The sequence below is a fragment of the Falco punctatus genome, assembly GCF_963210335.1.
Source record: "Falco punctatus genome assembly, chromosome: 4".
Classification (NCBI taxonomy): Eukaryota; Metazoa; Chordata; class Aves; order Falconiformes; family Falconidae; genus Falco; species Falco punctatus.
The window spans coordinates 26,627,294-26,648,174 of NC_137583.1; the positions used below are offsets into that span (position 1 = coordinate 26,627,294).

Consider the following 20,881-nt stretch of genomic DNA (forward strand, 5'->3'; position numbering starts at 1 on the left):
TCGCAGACCCTGCTGATAACCATGGGCAGGTCTTCCACCAGCGCGGCAAGATGATGGCTCCAGCTTTGCTCTGACTTAATGAACACAAACTGAAGGGGGTGGTGGCTTGAATAAGCACACCAGGCTGTGAGCTGGGGGCACGGCCACCTTGCATCCCCCCCGAGGGTCCCAAGCCCTGGACCAGCTGCCTGGAGGAGTTACGGAGCCATCCCAGCAGCGCGGCCACCTCTGTGCTGGAACCAGGAGCTGCCGACAGCTCACAGCTCCGTTTCGTGCACATCTACAGTGCAAGGGATGAAAGCAAACTCTGGATTTTTGTTTGCTGGATGGATACAAGGGTACTCAAGTCTGAGAGCCGAAACTGAAAATGCACCGTTACATGGTGCCATAAGGCAGGCATGTACCTACAGCGGTATGTAAAAGGGAGGGGGGACATCTGGGGGTTTTACCTCTGATTCCTTCCCAGGACTCTGAAGGTCGCTGTGAGATGAAGACGTGGATCCTCCATTCAGCTAGTGGAAGTGAACATGTTAGTTCCATTTGCACAAAGACAGAATTAGGAAAAAAATAAAAAGCTAAGCAGAAAAATGCTCAGTCCTGGTGGGGATGGACATCCCAGCTGCCCTGCCAGGCAGAGGGCAATGCCTGGCTTGTCCTGGGACAGGAACAGAGCCTGGAGATGGGGGTCCTGCTGAAGGGACCCTGCACACACGTGTGCCCACGCACATGCATGCACACATGGGAGCTCCCTGGGATTTGCTGGCAGAGCCGCTCTCTCCCACCAGGCAGAGCGCAGTCCCTGTCCTGCCAGCGCCTCCCCACCCCATCACGGGGGACAGTGATGATTAAATGGGGCTGAAACCAGCCTTGCTCAACCCCTACATTAAATCTGCAGCAGGAAGCAACCGAAATCAGCCAGCAGCAGTTAAGCTGAGATAAACGAGCCTTGGGGACATCAGGAGCATCCCTCTGCTCTGCAGGCTGGCAAGTCATTCTGACAGGCTCGTGTGTCACTGGAAGGAGTCAGGGAAAGCTGGCATGCCAGGAGCCTGGCCTCTCACCCCTGATCCCTCTTGCTCACTCCAAAACCGAGCTGCCCCAGGATGCTGCCCAGCCACCCCTGGAGCAGGCAAGTACTCACCTGAGTCTGTGCGGATCCGTTTGTCATGGGCTGAGGCACCACACCTATGGACCACACAGGGAAAACACGTGGTAAACACACTCAGCTGGGATTGCTGCCCTTGGGTCCCGGGCAAGGCATCCCTCAGCATCGCCCACCCGGCCGTGCTGAGCCTGCCTTCTCCCCTGCCCACCCCACCAGCTCAGTGTGTCCTGTCTCTTGCCTTTGCCCTGTGCTGCTTCCCAGCCCAGGCAGAAGCCTGCCCGTCCCCCTTTCTCCCCCTTCCAGAACCAAATTCTTCCCAATATCCCTGATTTCACCCTGTTTTCATCAGAAGAGAACACCTTCCAGGAAGAGAGCCAAGTCACCTTTTTCTATAAGCACTAACTTCAGCGCACTCCCATTTGTTTTGACTGTTTAGTAATTTTTCTTCAGAAGCTGTTTAATCAGAAATCTTAAATAACAACCCAATGTTCTTCACAGAAAGCAGCATCTTGTTGGTGTCACAACTGTGTGGCAACCTCCTCGCTCCCCAGGTACCCTCGCATCTTTTTTGCTCACTTTTGACGATTTGTACTACTAATATTCCACACGATGGCAAATTCTACGCAGATAAGCTACCAGTCACCACGATCAAGCCATTGCTAATGGCATTACCACATCTCATCCGTCCCAGGCTAACAGATGTGTTAACTGTGACAGGATTAATAACTGAATTATGTCGAGCATGAATGCTTCTCAGGGCAAAGCCCTCGCTCTGTGCATCTCTCCGGCAGAAGACAATGATGTGGATGCACGTTGCTGCGTAACCCGAAATCCAGCAAAGCAGGCACGGCGCAGGGTGCCAAGCACAGCCTGCACCCGCACGAACGCCGGGCGGCTCACGGAGCCACCAGCCTGCCCGCACCACCTACAGACCCTGCTGGGCTTTCCAAAGGACCCACGTGGGGGCTGCACCAGTGCGAGCTGCAGGGATTCCTTGTGCCAATCACGGCACCTTTGCGTTTAAGAAAAATAAAGCCAAATCATAATTTTGAGAGTGTGCTGGTGCAAAAGCCTCAGTTAGGGTGTCGGGATCCTGGAGTGTTTTACCATACCGCATGTCAGACTTGTGTTTACAGGACGACAGGCTCTGAGCAACAGTCATCAGAAGGAAGTCAGCTCGCAGCAGAAATGATACTAAAGCTTCTGGCATCATAAGAAGCTAAAAGATAATGTTATTAAAACGAGAAGCAAGCTTCAAGTCACAAGCAATATTAAAATGGAACTGGACTTTAAAAAAAAAGTGATTTCAAAATTTGGCACATCTGGAAATACTTTCATATTTCCTTAATTCTGAGAAGCACCCAGCTCTTAAAATACACTCATTGGCTAAAACACTGGGGTGCTTAGGATCAGCTGTAAGACTTCGAAGGTGTCAGCTTGAGGTCAAAGCAGTTTGATTAAAGAGTGCAATTATTATTTCCTCTTATCCTGCCAACAAGAGAATTCACCAGAGCACCGTGTCACCAACACACGTACTGTCACCAGCCAGGCAGTCCCAGTCCCTGATCTCTGACAAATGCATCAAGGTGGCAGTGAGAGCCGCAGGGCCAAGGCGGGGGCTCGAGCACCCCCCGCGGTGGCCCTAGCTGCGTCCCCACCCCAGGGAACAAGGGCTCCTTTATGGCTCCTGCCAGCAGACAGCTCTCGCCCCAGCTCCTCCTCGAACCCATGCAGAGCATCTGACACCGCTTTCGCCCCGTGCGCTCCGGCATTGTCTGACCCATTTCTTTGGATAAATCTCCCCATTGAGCATCCGAGGGAGCAGGAGCGCGGATCAGATAAGGAACAGCTGTATTGGGAAACAGAGCTCCCCATTCAGCCGGGGCAGGACGGGCTGGGAGCACCCTGCTCCCTCCCCACCCGGGAGCTGCAGCACAACAGGTTGGGGAGTGGACGGGCAGCTTTCTCTGCCAGGTTTCAGCAGCGAGGGAAGTATTTCCCACAACAGCCACCCTTCTGATCGCTGTGGCGTAAAACCCTTCCCCTTGCATGCACACAGTGTTTGCTCTGGTATGTCTCGATGCACCCTCAGGCTCCTTCACCAGAGCAAACAGCAATGGGGGATTTATGGCACTCTCCCTCCCCAGATCCCAGCTCAGCCCCCTGGGCAGACCGCTCTGCTCACCAGGACCCTGGGGGTCCCCGGGCTCTGACACCAGGCACCCCCTCGCCCAGGGGGCGGGTGGCCACCAAGGGGCTGGCAGCATTGCCAGAGAGGCTTCCCAGCCCCAGCCAGATGGGCCGGTCCCATCTGAGCATCCCTCACGGAGCACGCAGCTCCCCCCAAATCCCACCACCCTCTACCTTGGCAGCAAGTTCCTAAGTTAATTATTCACCGTGTAAAAATAACAAATTGGGTTTTGGCTAGCTTAGGAAGTATTCTCACTATTTATAAATAGCTGGGTGGTGCTCAGGAAACTACCAAGGGATGAGACAGAAGGGAAACATGACTCCCTCGCTTCTGAAATCCCACCCATGCCACGGTGAGTCATGGGAATAGCATAGGGTCACCCAGGGAAAGCAAGGTCTCACCTTTGGTGTGCTCCTCTGTGGGGGTCACCCCCAGCTTCTTAAAGTAATCATCCGTTTCGGGGTCCACCACCAGCAGCCTGGCTTCGTTCTCCCTGGACTTAATGTGGGACACCACCTCCGAGTGCCGCAAGCCTTCCACATTTATGCCATTCACCTGCAAAGCAACAGCATCAGAGCCCAAGTCTGTGGCCCCTGCTGCAGAGATGCTAGTCCCAGCCCACAGACTCCCAAGCAGCCTCCTCATCCCCTAAGGCAGGGGTCCTCAAACTACGTCCCACGGGCTGGATACGGCCCCCCAGGGTCCTCAACCCAGCCCCCAGTATTTACAGAACCCCCCTGCCAGGGGTTGGGGGGGGGAAACCAAGCAGCCGCAGATGACCTCCTGCCCCTTCATCCATGCGCCGGCCCCCTGGTTAAAAAGTTTGAGGACCCCTGCCCTAAGGGATGGGATTTTCCATTTTTTAATTTCCATTGAGATGACAGGAAGGCTACAGGTTTTTTCCTTCCCCCTCTCAAGCCAGCCATGGCCTCCTACTGCCCCCCCAGCCTACTCAGTGCCTTTTCGCCCGAGCATCCCTCGTGTTACTGCACACCTCTGCCTGAGCATCCCTCGTGTTACTGCACACCTCTGCCCACATCCCACACATGTCCATTGGGGATCAAAGACCCCAGGCTCTGCCACCACCTGAACCACCCAGGTCCTGCCAGAACACTCCCGCTCTGGCTGCCCTCTGCAGCCATTCTGGCCTTCACCTTGGATGTGCCCCAGGTATCTCAGGATGCTGCAACCATGCACACAGGCAGTGGCCTGGGTGCCACCAGTGCATCCTGCTCCCCGTCCCTGCCCAGGCGACTGTGGCATCACCACACCATTGTTCATCCCTCCATGATGGAAAACTGTGGGTTTCCCATGTCCCCAGTGCATGAATCCCCACGCCTGCCACATGGATTCATTTCTCCCTTCCCTGCATGTGAGCTAGGACCTACCCAGGGAACGTGATCTCACGCTGCCAATTGTTCCCTGCAGCGAGGGGACAATCGTGATTTCGAGGCACTATTCACAGCGGGGAACAACTCATCCTTTGTCCCGCAGGGGAAGGTCTCTGTACTGCCCAGCCCCTCAATACTGGACCTGCTTTTGTGTGACAAACTCTTTTCAGTGCTCCAGCCCATCTCTGGCAAAACTCAACCCACCCTCGGCTGCCTGCCCTGCCTTCGGCATCTGAAGGTGCCTGCCCGCAGCACAGTGCGGCCATGTGCTAATTCAGCCTGGACTGGGAAGGGCAGAGGGTGCTGGTGATGCAGAGACCACCGGGAGCGGCACAGCCTCCTCCTCTTAAAAACAGCTATTCCATTCCTACAGCCTTCTGAAACAAATCAAAGACTTGAGAAATCTGCCTAGCACAGAAATGCCTTCGTTAGGAGAAGCGGACAGCACATTTTGTTTATTTTCCTAAGCCACAGAGAACGCTGTAACTGCACGTTACACGCCTGCTCTCCTGCAGGGCCATGGCTGTCCAGGTTCACCAGCATCAACACATTTTTATTCCTCCTCCGCCTGCAGACAGACAGCTGCCTTTTCCCGTGCCAGACCCTGAAGCGCAGAGCACACTGATGCCAGAGCTGGGGACTGAGCCCGGGAGTGGGGTGACCCCAGCCCAGCCCCTTCCCTGGGTGCTGAGCTACACCAGGGTGGCACTGCCCCAGCAGCACCCAGCACGCTGCCACCAGTCCCAGCAAAGTGGGACAACGGACGAGGCTGGTCCTGGCCCAGCCTGGACCCTCTCACGGCAAAGTCACAGCTGCTTCGAGGCACGGATGAGCAGCACGGCTCCTCTGGGTCATGCTGAGGCTGTCGGGGGGGCTGAAGACCAGCAGGAGGGTCTCCAGCCCTGTGAGAGCCTCGGCACGACCCAGGGGAACTGGCTGCTCATCCTCATCTCAACAGGACAAGGCAGGTGAACGCTGCAGAGCCTGAGCTGGGCCAGCTCCAAACTTTGGGCTCCCCATTGCATTTGGGACACCTAAACACAAATGTGGGGCAGAAGCAGGTCCTGAGGGCCAGGACACGGCTGCAAGGGTTGGGATGGAAAGGGAACCCCCTCCCCAGGCTTTGCATCTCCCTCTGGCTGCCAGCAACCTCAGCTGCTGGCTGGTAACCCTGCTCCATCCTCCTGCCGCTCCCGATCACCCTGGTCCATGCCCAGTGCTCACCCCTGGTTGAGCTCGGCCAAGCAGCACAGGGCTGCTCTCCCACCACCCCGGCACAGGGCTGGGGGGCATCAAATATTTATCAAAGCCCCAGAGAGCCGGTACGGAGGGGATTGGGTTTCCAAGCTCACCAGCTCACCCCTCGCCGCTTTGTGTGTGCCAGGCGCTCTGCCAAGCACCAATAAATAAATAACACAACCCTCGCCGCGACACCGCGCTGCCAGGAGCCGCCGCCACCGGCACCCCGCTCCCAGCGCCATGCTGCTCCCACCATTAAACTTTCAGGTGCTGGGAAGAGGCAGCAGCTCCCACCGGCTGCAGAACAGTTATTCACAGGGCTAGAAAGCAGGCGAGTGCTTTGGTCTTAGTACTTCCCCAACTTGCCCAGGACACCGGTGCTTTCTGCCAGGAGCACGAGCCCCGTTCCCCCTCTGTGCTGGCAGCGAGGGCCACGGCTGGGTCCCTGCGGGAGGGTCTTGGGGTTCACCCTCCCGGGTAAGGGCCACGCATCACCCCAAGCAGGGGACATCCACTGCTCCTGCAGTGAAAGGGGTGATGGTGGCCATGCCCGAGGCACCGGCCGCTGGATAAGCCCCTGCCTGTCCCTCTGCCCAGGCATGGGCAGCTCTGGACCGGGGAGCCTCGTTCTTCAGGAAAAACAAGACACAAACAAGCCAAGGGAGGGTGATTTCCAGCCCCACCAAAAATTGTGCTGTCCAGCACTCGGCAACCAGGAAGATGCTTCCAAGAGCAATTTCCCCCTCGCTATCTTCCGCAGTTTTGTGTCATAAAACTTCTGCAAAGCTTTTTCCAGCCGCCTGCCCGAGTGCATCAGCACAGCCAGGCAGCACCGCTCTGCCCGTGGCAGGACGCAGACCGGAGGGTGGCTGGGCAGGGGGCCACCCCCTCCCCAGCACCGACGGTGGGATGGGTCCCACATGTCCCCATGACCCCTTCACTGCAGTGGGCAGATCCAGCTCCAGCACCAAGTGCCATCAGGCTATGCCACCGACTGCGGGGCTCACTGTGCTGCAGCAGGGACATGGGCACCCACCAAGCACCCAACCTGTCCCTGGAATCCCGCTGCCACCCCTGAGCCACCCAGACGGGTGCAGGGGCAGCAGCTCGCCTGCTCTGACCCTCCTCTGTGCCCACAGCATCCAGATTTCAGTGCTGGCAAGTGCCTGCGCTGAACAAGCTGGGGAAGGGCCACAAAGCCCCTGCTTAAGCACCCGCACGGGTCTTACAGATTACAGAGGAATCCAGAGGGGGGATCTGATGGAAAAAGTCATGGGACAGGGCGCTGTTTTGGCTTCAGGCTTCCCAAGGGTCCCATCCCTTCTGCCACCCCTCTTCCCACCTGCCAGAGGGGAACAGGACCCAGCTGGGCAGGATTGAACACCCCTGCGCGGCACACACTGAGGGAAGCCCGAGGGCAGGGAGGTGCTGAGCCCCCGGAGGTGCTGAGCCCTCGTGCCGTTACCTCCACCAGCCGGTCCTGGGGCCGCAGCCCCGACCTGGAGGCCGGCGAGTCAGGGTCGACCGAGCGGATGAACTGCCCCGGCCGGGACTTCTCGCTGTGCAGGTTGAAGCCGTAGCCATTGGGGCCTTTCTTCAGGTGGCAGAGACGTGGGCACAGCTCCTTCTGTCCGTTTAAATCCTGAAGAACAGAGGAGGGGTTGGGGGGAGAGAAAACACAGCCGTTAATTTATAGGTTTGGGTTTGCTCTGAAGCAGATGCAATCGTAAATAAAGCTACCAAGGAAGCACCGTATCTGCGCCCTGTCCTCCCAGTCCCCTGAACGGGGACAGGTTAACAAATGGATTTCCTCTCATTGAGTCTATTTTAGAAAAGCAATTGTCCAAAACCATTCCAGAAAAATTAAAACAAAACAAAAAGTGCATTTCCTTCGCCAGAAGCAGCCCAGACAAAGTCCACCCAGACGCCCAGAGCCCCCTGGCAGCAGCCAAGCCCTGCAGCCCCCAGCAGAGGAACCCAACCTGGGGGCCCAGGCACAGCACACCAGTTCACCCAGGCACTGGATTAACCTTAGTTATTTATTTAAGGCAGCGCCGTGCCCTCGGTCCTGGTGACATCAGCATCACCCGCAGCTACAATCACCTCCCAGCGGAGAGGCTCTGGGGGCCAGGGTGACGGACCCCACTGCTGCCAGCTCCCTGCAGCACGGGAAGGCTGAGCTTGGCATAGGACAAATGGTTCAGGAGCACGTAAGGAGTTTAGTGCTTTCCCCCCACAGCCCTTGGCAGATGCTTTACGGCTCCTCAGGAGCAACAAACACCAGTTTTTCTCTGGGTCTGCGCGAGCCATTACGCTCCCTTGGATGCTGCTCTCCCCACCAGCCCACGGACCGGGCAGCACCGGCTCACAGCACAGCACCACGTCCCCGGTGAAAGCCACCTCGGAGATACAGTTTTCATTTTCATCTGTGGTTTAAGGAGAGCCATCCCCTGTGGCTGAGTTTTAATCTTTCATTAAAAGAAATGCTGCGCCGCTCCCCTCCTGCTAACAGACCGTATTTTTTTCAGATCACATTTACAGTGAAATCTCTTACAGCCTTTCGTTTCAAATTAAAAACCCAGGCAGCAATTTCCTCCACGTTCCTCTCTCAGCCAAAAGGCACTGCAGAACACCAAACCTGCACCCCCACCTCCTGCCACGTGCCCAGAGATGTCCTCCCTCCTCCCGCAGCTCCGGGCTCCTACACGCCATGCTGGCACTACCCGTGCCAACAGCTCCTTGCACTGGCAGCACCTTGGGCTTCTTTCTGCAAAATACCTTCAATAATGCTTAATTATATTTTTTTTTTGCTTGAATTGCTTAAAATGTTGCTCCCTCTCCAGGAAGGGTGGCAGGAGCTGAGGGCAACCATGCCCGATGCCCAGGAGATGACACCTGGCCACCACCAACATGAGGGACCCCACGGGTGATGCCAAGTGGCTCCAGCTGCACATGGACCCTGCATGGCAAGAGCCAAACCAGCCAAAGGATGTTTCCCGCTGCCACCGTGGAGCCGGACTACCCGCAGGTCCCTGCGTGCCCCGGTGACACAGGGAATAACTGTTTGCAATGACACGAGGCGATTTTCGGCCACTGAGAGTCACGGGGGGGCAAATACGGAGGGCAGCCAAGAGCTGAATGGATTCGCCAGCACTTGCTGATGCCCCAGCTGCCTCGGGGACAGCGGTGACCCACAGCCGGGGTCGGTGCCTAATGCCCAGCACAGGCACAAGCTGATTACCGGGCAGCCGGGCACTGCTGGCAAGCTGCCGGCTCCTGCCGCCGGGACCGCCACGGCTAAGTCACTTCGGGGGCTGATCCCATCTCCTTCATCCTCTCGAAGAAGGGATTTTCTGGAGGAGCACCAGGTGGGGACACACAGAGCGGTCACCCCCCATGCTGAGGAACAACTCTGCCACATTGCCCCTTCGGCACGGCCACGGAGCCAGCGGCTGCCAACGGGGATGGAGGGAGCAGCCCCGCAGGCCCCTTCCCCGCCGGGGGCACCGCGTTAATGCAAATGGCAAAACACGACTGATGTTGCTCAGCACGTGTCCCTGTCCCCAGCTGGGTCCCCCACTTTGCAGAGCTCAGGGCCAGAACATCGCCCCTCAACCTGCACTGAGCACGGGCACCTTTGGCCACGCGGATGTCCCCAAGCCCAGGTGATGCTGCTGGCAGGGGACAGGGGCCACAGGGCAGCCGCAGGGAGCAGATGACCAGAGATAAACCCAAATAATCCCAGCAGGAAACACCCGCTTCGTGTTGCAGGGAGCACGTGTCCCCGTGCCGCAATCTGTGACTGCCCGGCAAGCGGGGGGTCCGGACCCCTGCCCTCTCCCCCAGCACCAACTGCCTCTTGCAGGTTTTAATGCAACAGGGAGAGACCTGGGGTGGGGGTGAGACCCGGGGACAGGATGAGGGGAGGCAGAAACCCACCACGACTGCTTCACTGTGGGGACAAACTCCCCCTCACCCCATCCCGCACTCGCTCCAGCTCGGTGGGATGCAAATAGATCTCCCAGCATTGCTCTTAGGGAATACCCGGGATGGTGGGCTCCCAGTGGGCTGGAGGAGGTCAGGGGATGACCCTGGCGTGACTGCAGCCCCCACCCCCTGTGGCCCTTCGTTGGGAACACAAATGCAAAAAACCCCACCTTTCTGCCCCATCACTTCAGGCTGTATTTTTCCAAACCGCCTCCTCCCGTTCTCTGCAACCTGCTTCCCCACACAGAGCTCATCCGAATGCAGCCCCTGCAGGGACAGCCTGACCCCCCCCCCGCGGGCCCCCAGCCCCACCGAGCCCCATAGCAGGGAGGTGAGAGCAAAGCCCCCCCCCAGGGCCAAGCAGCAGCAGCAGCACTTGGCAAGCCCTGGCCAAAGCAAGAGCTGGAGCTGCACTCACCTGCACCCGCTGCTCCCCCTACACCCCCTGCTCCCGCCTGCTCCCGCCGCTCCCGACTGTGCCCCCTGCACCCACCGCTGCCCCCTGCACAGGCGCACACTGCCTGCGCTCTCCCACACCGAGCAATGACATCGGTCCCAGACCCTGGAGGCAAAAAGCAGGGGGAGTTTTGTAGCTGCCATGCCCAGAGGGAACAGAGGTGGATGGGGACTCAGGACCGGCTCGATCAGTTCAGTCCTAGCATCTGGGAAGGAACAGAGATGTGAGGTGACCAGTGCTTGCTGGACACCAGGTCAGAGCTGCCCGCGATGGCTGCTCTAGCCCAGGAGGGACACCCCGGGCACCCCGACTCCTCGGAGCCACAGCACCAACATCCTCCAAAAGTGCCTGCAAACAAGGGCCATCAGCAGATATCAGGGTGCGCCTGGGTCAGCTACAAACCGCACCTGAAGCCTTACAGAGATTAACTCGGCCATGCAGGTGTGTTTATAAAAAAAAAAAAGCACAGAGGGAGCAGCAGGAAAACCCTTACCAACTGCTCAGGCTGCAGCTGAGCCTGCAGGGTGCACGGATGCTACCCGGGCAAGTTGTGGGGGGAAAGAGACCCCCAGGCACCTGCCTGGGGAGATGCTCTTGGCATCGACACCTCAACGCACAGATCAGTTCTTCGAAGGGGGGAAAAAAAAAAATAAAAATCATCCGTGCAACATCCACTGATCAACAAAACCCAGCTCCTGCCAGAACGGGCCAAGGCTCCCAAAGCGCCTCTGGTACCTGCCCAGCCGCAGCCAGCACCAGCCCCGCGCCCGTGCCCCCTCCCTCCCCAGACTCAGCACGCCTGTGGTTTTCCCATGGCCCCGGCACAGCCGGTTCACCCTATCTGCAAACATTTCCAGCTTGCCTCCGAGCTCTCCAAAAACCGAAGAAAACAGGAAATGATTCAACTGGCCGAAGAGGGTCGGATCTGCGCGACCTTAAAGGATGCCGGGGGCTCTGCGCAGCCAGGGAAAAGGGGGCACGTCTCGCAAGCAGAGGGGAACATGTCTGGAATCACCTATTCGGGCTTAAAAAAGACCTTTTGAAACCATTTTCCTCTTGCTCCATTTTTACAGGGTCAGAGTGCCAGCAGCCGTGTGGAAGCACTGAGGAAACACTGCGCTGCAGCTGCCATCCCAGCACGGGGATCCCGGGGCTCAGCACTTCGGGGGATCCCTCGGGATCACCATGAAATCAAATTACTCAGTAAATAAACTACACAGGGGGAAGCTTCATCTGCAGGATCTCTGTGGCTGCGAGGGCAGTAATCGGTGCCGCGTCCTATGCAGCCTTCCTCTGCTTTCACCACAAAATCCTGAATTCGAGGTTCTTAACTGAAATGAATTCAAGATCTTAGTTTAAAAAAAAAAAATTACGAAAAAAAAAAAGCCAATTCAGCATCTGTTCTGAGCAGAAATCCTTGGGCAAAACTGCTTATCCTCCCGCAGAGATGATCCAGGGGCTTTTGCTGGGCTCTTAAACCTCCCGACTAACGCAATCCTTGGCCACTAGGAAAAAAGAGGTCTTAGACCACAACTCTGCAAAGCCCCTTTCTGGGATTAAGCAAACACAGGCGCTCCCCTCGCCTCACCCAGAGCCGAGCACATGCTCAAACACTTTGCACTTATGTGCGCTGTTGACACGGAGCTGCTGCCTCTCTTGCCAGCTCTGCTATTTATTTTCTTTTTGACCGGTGCCAACGTTTCCCTGGTTGTGTTCTGGGAAGATATTTCCAAAGCTCCCGGGGGGATTGTGCCTTTGTGAAACCCAAGCGCTGTGACCAAGCGTTCCCTGTGAGAGTGGCACGTTATCTGGGCTCCCCAGAAACCCACCACTCGCCCCTGCAGAAACGCTTCGGCATTGCTCCGGAGGAGGCTTCGCCGCCCTTGCACATACAAAGAACATAAAAGCTGATTTGGATAAGTCAGATTCGCACCTATACTAGAAAGCAACAAAAATTGCCTGTATTTTTTGTCTGTTTGCATGCAAAAAAAATTGCAAAACTAAGCTGATTTTTTTTTCTAGGAATCCAGCAATTTCACAAACTGGACTAAGCAGCAATGGCATGTCGTACCCCACCTACAGGCATCGCTGCCTATACCCACCCGCAGGTATGTGCGTGCAGATAAATGCTGCTCGGACAATAAGCTGCATTGCCACACCACCTCCGGAGCTGCCGCTTGAGGCAAATCATCATTTTAGGATAAAAGTTTCGGAAACACTGTTCAAGCTGGTCCATTTAACAATGCACAAACAAGACATTAAATAACAATTAAACACTTTCAATAAAAAAGAAACAAAACAAAAAGAAAAAAACCTGCTTGGGTGTTGCCAGCTCTCACAATCTCATTACAAATCTTGCAGCATCTAAATTTTTTACCCCTTAGAGTTTCCAGTGCTGCTGCTGGGTGCTGGGGTCCCCTGAGGACACCCCCCAGCTGACTGGGTTGTCACGGCACAGGCTTCGTGCCACCTTCATGCAGGTCCCTGCAGTGACCGGGACCATTCCCATTTCGTACGCCTGTATGTTTCAGGCACACTCCACCATGGAGCCGCTATCAGAAATGTCAGCAACTCTGATTAACGACAAGTTTCCATGCAATTAATTAGTGCGTGCCAACCTCCATGCAAGCAGGATCCACTCACAGAAGCACCAAACCACCGGCACTTTGCTCTTCTCCGTTCCCTGAAACAAACTTGCCTCCTGGATTTTGAGGGGCAACAGAGCAGCCCCCCATGCCCCGCTGCCCAAGCAAAACCCAACTGCCCCTAGAAAAGCCCTTCAGAGGCGTCAGAGACCCACTTGTGTCACCCTGACCCAATCCCAAGCTCCAGCTCTGGGACGGGGCTGTCCCTGTGCTCCCCCCAGCCTGGACCCACCACCTTCCCGAAAGGCACAAACTCACAGAACTGACCTGCGACTCGGAACCACCCCCCGCAGCCTGCCTTTGAGCAGGAGCGGGGATGAAAAGGGCTTTTCAAAGACCTCTGCCACGCAGGCAGCACGTGCTTTTGAGCAGGAGCATGGATGCTGCAGGCTGCACGATGCAAACTTGCCAGCAGCCCAGCCCAGCCAGCGCAGGTCTCTCTGCACCCAGGATGCTCGCAGCCAGCAGCGGCCAGACCCCAAGACCGTCTCCAGCCCCCCTGCCCCACAGCTCCTCATGCTGCACAGGCGAACGCACACCCTGTGACAGGCTAAAACACCTGGAAAAGTCACGCTTCAGGGGCTTATTCCAGGAAAAACACAGCAGTGCCAGTGCTGTGCCAGTGTGGACACCTGGCTCTCCCAGGTCCTCCAGGACACGAGGAGGAAGAGGAGGACAACCAAGCACACACACACACGCACGGACTAGACTAAGCAGCCGAGGCTGTGTTGGTACCATCTGCTGGGGGAGCCCGGGGGGTCCTGGCACACCGAGGGGCAGGGCAGCTCCTGCAGACCGGCACACCAAAGCCACGATGCTGCTGGGCACCTCAGCAAGGGGAGGTGCCCCCGGAATGCCCTCCAAGGCTGAAGGGATGCTCTCGCCACAGCCGGGAAGCACGCGATGCACCACTGCAGCATCCCATGGCAGCACCGCAACGGGAGCGGGACCTCCAGCCCCGCTCGTCCCCTCGGAACGGGGATTTGCTCAAACCGAGCTGAGCTCATCCGCCACGGGCGTCACGGCTGCCTTGGCTCCGTCGCAGCATATAATCACCGGAGATCAGGGCTCGCCACCTAATTGGGTCAGTCCTGCCTGGGACCACCTCACCCACCGCACTCAGCACCCACCAGCGCTATCAGGGCTGCTCCCAGCACCAGCCCCAGCCCCCCGCAGCACAGCCTGGTGGGCTTCGCCATTTCCTGGGGGCAGCCAAAGCAGCTCTAATTGCTGCTGTTGGGAATTGCACCGCCTGGATGCAATCCCGGCTCCGGATCACCCTGCAACACGTCCAGCCTTTCTGCCTCTGCTCGGTGGAGCTGGAGAAAACGCAGGCAGGAGCATTCCTGCCTAATTTACATTGTTAACATACTTTCTTTTAAGTCAGCTCCCGTGGCGTTTCCTCTCCTTTCGCATGTGGTTTTGGTCAGAAAATGGCTCCTTTGCTCGCCTGCTCCCTGCAAAGCAAACCTCTGCTGGCCAGGGCTGGAGGACACAGGGCTCCTGTCCTGCCCTGAGGCCACCTTGGGATGCACACATGTCCGGGGGGACGAGGGACACTGCTCAGGGCCTCCGTGTCCATCCCCACTGCCTCACCTCCAGCTGGGATCTCTCCATCCCCTGCAGGCAGCAGGCAGGGAGGGATGCATGGCCACCTCTGGGGGTTGTGGAGGAGAAGGGCAGCTCCAGCAGCGTGGGATCCTGACCGAAACCCCAACACCGCCAGGCAGAGCAGCGCGGGGCAATGCTGGGAGCCAGGAGGGAGCCAAGCCAGGGGGATAAACCCATGGAGAAAGGGGACCCAGGGCTGCAGCACAGCCAGAACAAGGGGCCCGTTTACACCCACCCTGACACGGGCACCCTTCCTTGGCAGTACTGGTTATACTGGCAGCTGAGCCGAGCCGCGGGCAAGCTTTAATTGCCACTATTATTACTACAATTTTGTTGGAAGTTCAAAGGCTACTGCCTTTGCTCAGCTTGCGCTTAACTTTAAGCAGATGCTTATCGCCCTGAAGGGCAGGGGGGTCCTCACATCCCTGACTTGAAAACCCAGAAGAAACCATCTTTCACGCTACAAAGATGAGGAAAGCTGGGAGAAGCGGGAGCCCTCGCCGTGACTGCCGGCAGTGCCCGTAGCCCTGCTTGCCATGAGAACGAGGGAGGCTTTGGGCTTGCGCCATGGCCAGGAGCAGGATTACTGCTCCATTCACTGCCGTGCCAGGGATCCGCAGCCTGCTACGGTGGGGCTGGTTTTCATTCCCCTTCCCCCAGGAATGACTCAAATTTTCCCATTAAAGCAGCACCAGAAAGGGGGCTATTGTAGCCCTGCATCCCCTGGGGCCAGGGGGACCTCGGTGACACTTTGCAGGGGGACAGACTGGGCTGATGGCAAACCTCAAAGGAGCCTCCAAGCTCAGGCAGAAGGTGGGAGCACCGGCCAGCACCGCTGCGAGGGGGGAGGCAGAGGACCCCCAGGTCTGTGCCACGGGGCAAGGACAGAGCAGCTCTCCCACTGTCCCCACCACTGAGAAAAGCAGAGTGAGGATGCTCCCGCAGCCTCCCAACCTCCACATGGTCCTCAGGCACCACGCTGGGATGCTGCGGCTGCCCACATGCTGCAGGGAAGGGCTGGGGGGCTCCCTCCCTCCCCGGCCGCCCACGTTTCACCCGGCTCCGTCCCCCAGCTCAGAGTCAGCCAGCGCAGAATCGGCTCAAACTCCAGATGTTGGTGAAATGTTATAAATAAAGGAGGGGGAAGGGGAGACGGGGCTGGTGGGACGTCAGACCCACCGAAACACAAGCAGCAGATGTTCCCCTTCCCTGCGGGGGTCCACAGCTGGGGCTGGGGAGAAGGGTGGCAGCTCCAGCACCCAGAGGGTCCCCTGGCTGGCGAGACCCACCCCCACACCTACAGAAGGGAAATAATTTGCAGGTTTTCCACCAGCCAGTCCAGGAGTAAAACCTCAGGCAGGCCCAGCTCAGTAAACAACCTGCTTCCATTTTTATACAGCCACAACCCTAATTGCCACCTGCCCTGTCAGCCGCGGAGGTGTTTTGGCTCCAACACCAGTGGTCAAAGCAGAAAAATCTTGCTTCCTTCTTCCAACATAGACCCAACAGCCGGACCGACACCAGCTCTTAAAACTCTTTGCTTCACAGCATCTCCTGGGCAGCAGCAGCTGCCACCTCCACATGCCAGCAGAAAGTTTTGGGTGCTCCATGGGGACTGTGGCAGTGCCCATGGCAATCTCTGCCCCGAGAGAAAATCAGGGGCTCAAACACACTAAGTTGCCACAAAACAGCTCTTGGCAGAGCCTGTGATCACCCTGAAACATGCAATTATCTTAAATATCACCGGGAGGAGAAGGGGGTGCTGCAGGTTCCCGACGGCGCCAGCACAAGCGGTGCCACTGTCCCTCGCCTGTGTCAAAGCTTCGTGTTGCCACCGACCCGAACTGCCGGGCACCTCGCCTGCCCGCGCAGGCTGCCAGCTCCGACTCCAGGTCTGGGCTTTTGTAGCTTATTTAAATTGCTTCTATTATTCAAATTGCTCCAGTTATTTAAATTGCTCCAGCTGGGTTTGAATGATAGAAGAATCGAAAAAAAAATATTATTTTTTTAAAGGGCAGAAGACATTGAGATTGGTGCTGTTCTCCCCAACAGCTGCAGCACTGCTCCCTCAGCATCCTCACACCAGCCCAGGGGGCTGGCTGCTGGAGGAGCAGGGGCTGCACTAGCAAGCATGCCCAGCACCCTCTGGATGTGTCCTGCTGCTTTCTCTGCCAACACGCAGCACAAAGGGAGCGAGTGAGGATGGCAGGCGAGCCAGGAGACAGCCAAGCGATTCCAATTCGCAGTGGAAAGCATCCAGCCGTGGGTACTCAGCAGGACCCATGGCCAAGTTGCAGCTGATACGGTAATTTGGATATTTTCAGTGAGTTTCCAGCCCCTGCTGGGGCCACTAGAGCAGATGGGAGCGTGGAGTCAGGGGCTGGCTGTGCCAGCTGAGGTGACACCAGGTCCCTGCTCTGCCCTCGGTCGCAGCCCCCACGAGGAGGAGGATTAGCCGGGCAATGGAAACCCTGTGCCCACAGGGCAGCTCCTTCCAGCCGCGGAGGGGATGGATGATCCCGGACAGCCACCGAGCCTGGCAGAAACTCGCTGCTCCCAGGGCCGCTTGCCCTGAGCCCTGCAGCGGTTTCAGACCCGGCAGAGGGGACAGTGTGCCTCGTCACTGGTGACCCGCAGCCCTTCCCAGGGCAATGCAAAAGCAATCAGAAAAAAATTCATGAGGTCCTTCGCTGTCCCCTGGCACCGCTTCTTACCACTCTTGCGCTCACCCCGAGCTGTGCACCCAGCTCCCCCAGCCCGTGCACCCCAACCTGGTCCCTTCCAGGCACTATGGCATGCAAACCCCGCAGAGAGCAGGGCCGCTGTGCCAGCACCATGCCGCAGAGCCAGACCTCGGCCACGGTCCCAGACACGACAAAAGGTTATTATCCCGAGGAACTGCCAGGCAGGAGAAAACAAGAGCAGGAAGGATGTGAAGAGTGGGGAGGACGCCTGATCTCCAGCCCACGGTGACAGTGCCTGCCAGGCTGGGCTGTCCAGAGGGAGAGCACAGCTCCCACCTCCCCCGGGCACCCTGCACCACAGCGGCGTGATGGAAAAAGCATTTCACTAACAGCCTCCCACCAGTGTTCCACCTTTAAGCAACTTTCTGCCAAATAAGTAAGAGCTTGACCTTACTGCTGATGCCCTAAGGCAAGGGGGTAAGCCTGGATTTGCCCTTCTCCAAAATCCCCGGCGCTGTACCACAGCTCCGGCCGTGGCATTACGGAAATCCCTGAGCACAAAGGGGCCTCTCAGGAGAAGGGCTGCGGCCAGGGCCACGTCCTGGAGAGGACCACACATCCCCAGCTGGCACAGCCCCGGGCGAGGGTCCCCAGCTGGCACAGCCCCGGGCGAGGGTCCCCAGCTGGCTGCTGCAGGATGCCAGCCTGGTCCAGCTCTGCTGAGTCCGTCTGGTCCCCCCAGCAACGATGCCTCCAGCCGAGCTGTCCCTGCCATTCCTTGGCAATCCCACAGCTGCAGAATTTCTCAGCCACAAGCCATGAGAAGCAGCTTCCCCCCCACCCCCCCCACCCCATTTGCTGGCGTTTGAGCCGACTCAGACAGCGAAGGCACTCGTGCTCTCCCTCCGGGCAGGGCTGGAGCCAGAAACAGCAGCACAGGCTTGGCTGGGAGCAGGGAGCAGCTGGCCCAGCCCAGGGAGAGACAGGGAGGGAGGATGGAGGAGACCGAAACCGCCACGTGCACGTGTTTTCTTTAAGAGACAACTTTTCCAGCATGATCTGCCAAGGGAACACACGGCCGGGATACCGGCAAGCTCCCCTGCTCCAGAGGGATCGGCTCTGGGACAACGTGGGATGGCAGCGTGGGTCCTGGAAAGCTGGGATTTGTCCAAGGGGAGAAACACAGGATCTCCATTCAAAGGGATCTTGCCAGATCCAGAGGGATCTGCTTTCCGGAGGGGAGGAGGGAAAGGAGGCAAGGAGCATCAGTCACTCTGTGCAGGGCTCGAACCACAGCCTGAGCTGCTGGAACAAGGGGAAAAGTCCTTCCCACGCTCACCACGGGCCTCCTGGGCGAGGGGAGGGATGGCCGCGAGCAGTGGGAAGGCAGAGGGAGATGCTGGGAATGAGCCTCCCTGATGGCACGGTGCTCCCCCTGCACAGGGACCGTCCAAGCTCGCGGCCCCAGGGCACAGACTGCCCCACTGCCACCCATGAGGGCAGGTCTCCACGTCCCCAGCACTGCTCCAAGGACAGGCGACGGATCCCAAAGGGAGCCTCCAGCACAGGGCAGAGCCCGAAGCACATCCCGCACCCAAGTGCGCGTTTGCTCGCAGCCAGAGGCTCCGGCCAGAGCCGCACACCATAAAACTGCTGACCACGTCGTATCAGCCTACCCTTTGGAATCCTCCACTTCTTGCTGAGGCCAAGCCTTGAGCAATCACCAAATCATTCATTAATGCTGGCCCCATCCGTTGCCTTTAATAACCACCCCCAGGTCATTAGCAGGAATCCAGTCATACGAGCTTTGCGCTCCCAAGGCGACCAGCTTGGCACCACGGATGCAGAGGGAAATCCCCCTCGAGACAGTGGGGGCTCCTGTGGGCTGTGGGACATGCCAGGGAGCACGAGGGGCTCGTGCAATGCCCCAGGCACGGCGGGGAGCACCGCTGCCTCCACAGAGAACACCCCCCACCCCCCCACAGGCAGGGCGCTCTCAGACACACACCCAGGGAAGGAAAGATATTTTCCCAAGGGTTGAGGTGGCTCCGGCTCTTAAGCCCTGGCTCTCACCCCGCGGGCTGCACAGCCACACCGCAGCACGCGTGCCAGGCTGGGGTCACCATCACAGGACCACACAGCAAACCCCATGTTCCACAGCATCCTGCCCGCTGCCAACCACAGCCCACGGGGGTCAGCACCACCCTGCTCAAACCCACTGAGACTTGCCCCGAAAAGCCTGATTTTGGGGGACAGGGCTCTGTCTGCAGCACGTCAATAGCAGGCCACAGCCCTGCAGAAAGCCAGCTGTTAGGTGGGATGTCTAACACGGGATGGGGAAGCCTGTGTTGTGCACAGCTCCTGGTCCTCCCCCCGAGCCCCCGCAGCTTCCCCTGGCCGCAGAGGAAGAGGTCATGGGTGCTATATTTAGACTTGCAGAGCCCAATGAAGCACGTGCAGGGCAGGAGACTGATCGCACAAGCCATCATAGCGGCCCTTTGGGGTGAGCTTTGGCCCCTGCTCCACCACCAAGCCCACCTCGTGCCCAAGCTGCACCGAGGGGTGCGACGGACACTGGGCAGGAGCTGGCACAACCCCCGCAGGTGCTGCAGCTCTGCGGAACGCACCGCACGCTCGCCATGCGGCTCCCACCGCTGCAGAGCGGCTGCCACGGCTGTCCCCAGCGAGGGGACACATCTGCAGCTCCCCAGCACGGCCCCTGCCCGGGCAGGGGGAGAACAGGCACTGCTCTGTGAGCGCCGGCGAGCGCTGGGACCAGGGAAGTTCAATAGTTTACTACCAATATTTGTCTTGGCCGGGCAGCACGGCTTGCTGGAGGAAGCAGGGCAGGGGGAGGGCTCCAAACATCCTCTGCATTCCTTATAACGAAAGTAAAGCCAGCGCTGTGGCACTTGTGCTTGGGGTTAACCAAATGTAAGGCCTTTTGTATTTAAAAATCCTGCAATAAAATATCCAGGGGTACAACTTTCCAAAAAGCGGGAGTGAGGGGCCTCGGTCATCCCCCTCCTTCCAAAAGTCCCCAGCCCAAAGCTTTTGCACAAAAGCTGCCCACAGAGCTGATGTGGACACAGCACCCAAGCCCTCAGCTCTGCCTGCAGCTCTGCTTCCCCTCCCCTCCACCAACCCTCCTTCCACAGTCACCACTGCAAAATGCACCAGCTCCATCCTACAACACTGCTGGAAAACACGGGATCAAACTGAGATCTGATGCAACCGTGGAACATCAGTGCTCATTCACTCAGCCCACTCCACCACGACGCTCAGCTCCATAAACTACATGTTTTAAACGCAGCCCCTTGCAAATGAGAAGACCACAGAAGATGCCCCTTGCTTGCAAAATTCTGCGGGGAGCTAAGCATCCTCCTGGCCGCTGCTCCCTGGGCGAGGGGCTGGTTATCTCCAGCTGGGGCAGCCGAACAGCCCCTCTGTGCTGGGGCAGATAAGTAGGTTGGGAGGCGGCTCTGCCAAAGGCCTGCGCAGCGGTGGGGGGTCCGGGACAAAGCGTGTGTCCGAAGCAGCACGGGAGGACCTGTGGCGATAACCCCTGCAG

General features: G+C 58.1%; 1 protein-coding gene across 1 annotated transcript in view; it reads right to left on the minus strand.

Annotated features, from left to right (window-relative positions):
• The window catches only part of NHERF2 (NHERF family PDZ scaffold protein 2), a 40,514-nt gene that overhangs the window by 5,646 nt on the left and 13,987 nt on the right, over positions 1-20,881 (minus strand). Inside the window, exons 3-6 of the mRNA XM_080384799.1 lie at positions 7,392-7,568; positions 3,698-3,851; positions 1,142-1,185; positions 450-512 (exon numbers count right to left, since the gene is read on the minus strand). Of these exons, the coding sequence (XP_080240925.1) occupies positions 450-512; positions 1,142-1,185; positions 3,698-3,851; positions 7,392-7,568 (438 nt within the window). The remainder of the gene's footprint in view (positions 1-449; positions 513-1,141; positions 1,186-3,697; positions 3,852-7,391; positions 7,569-20,881) is intronic.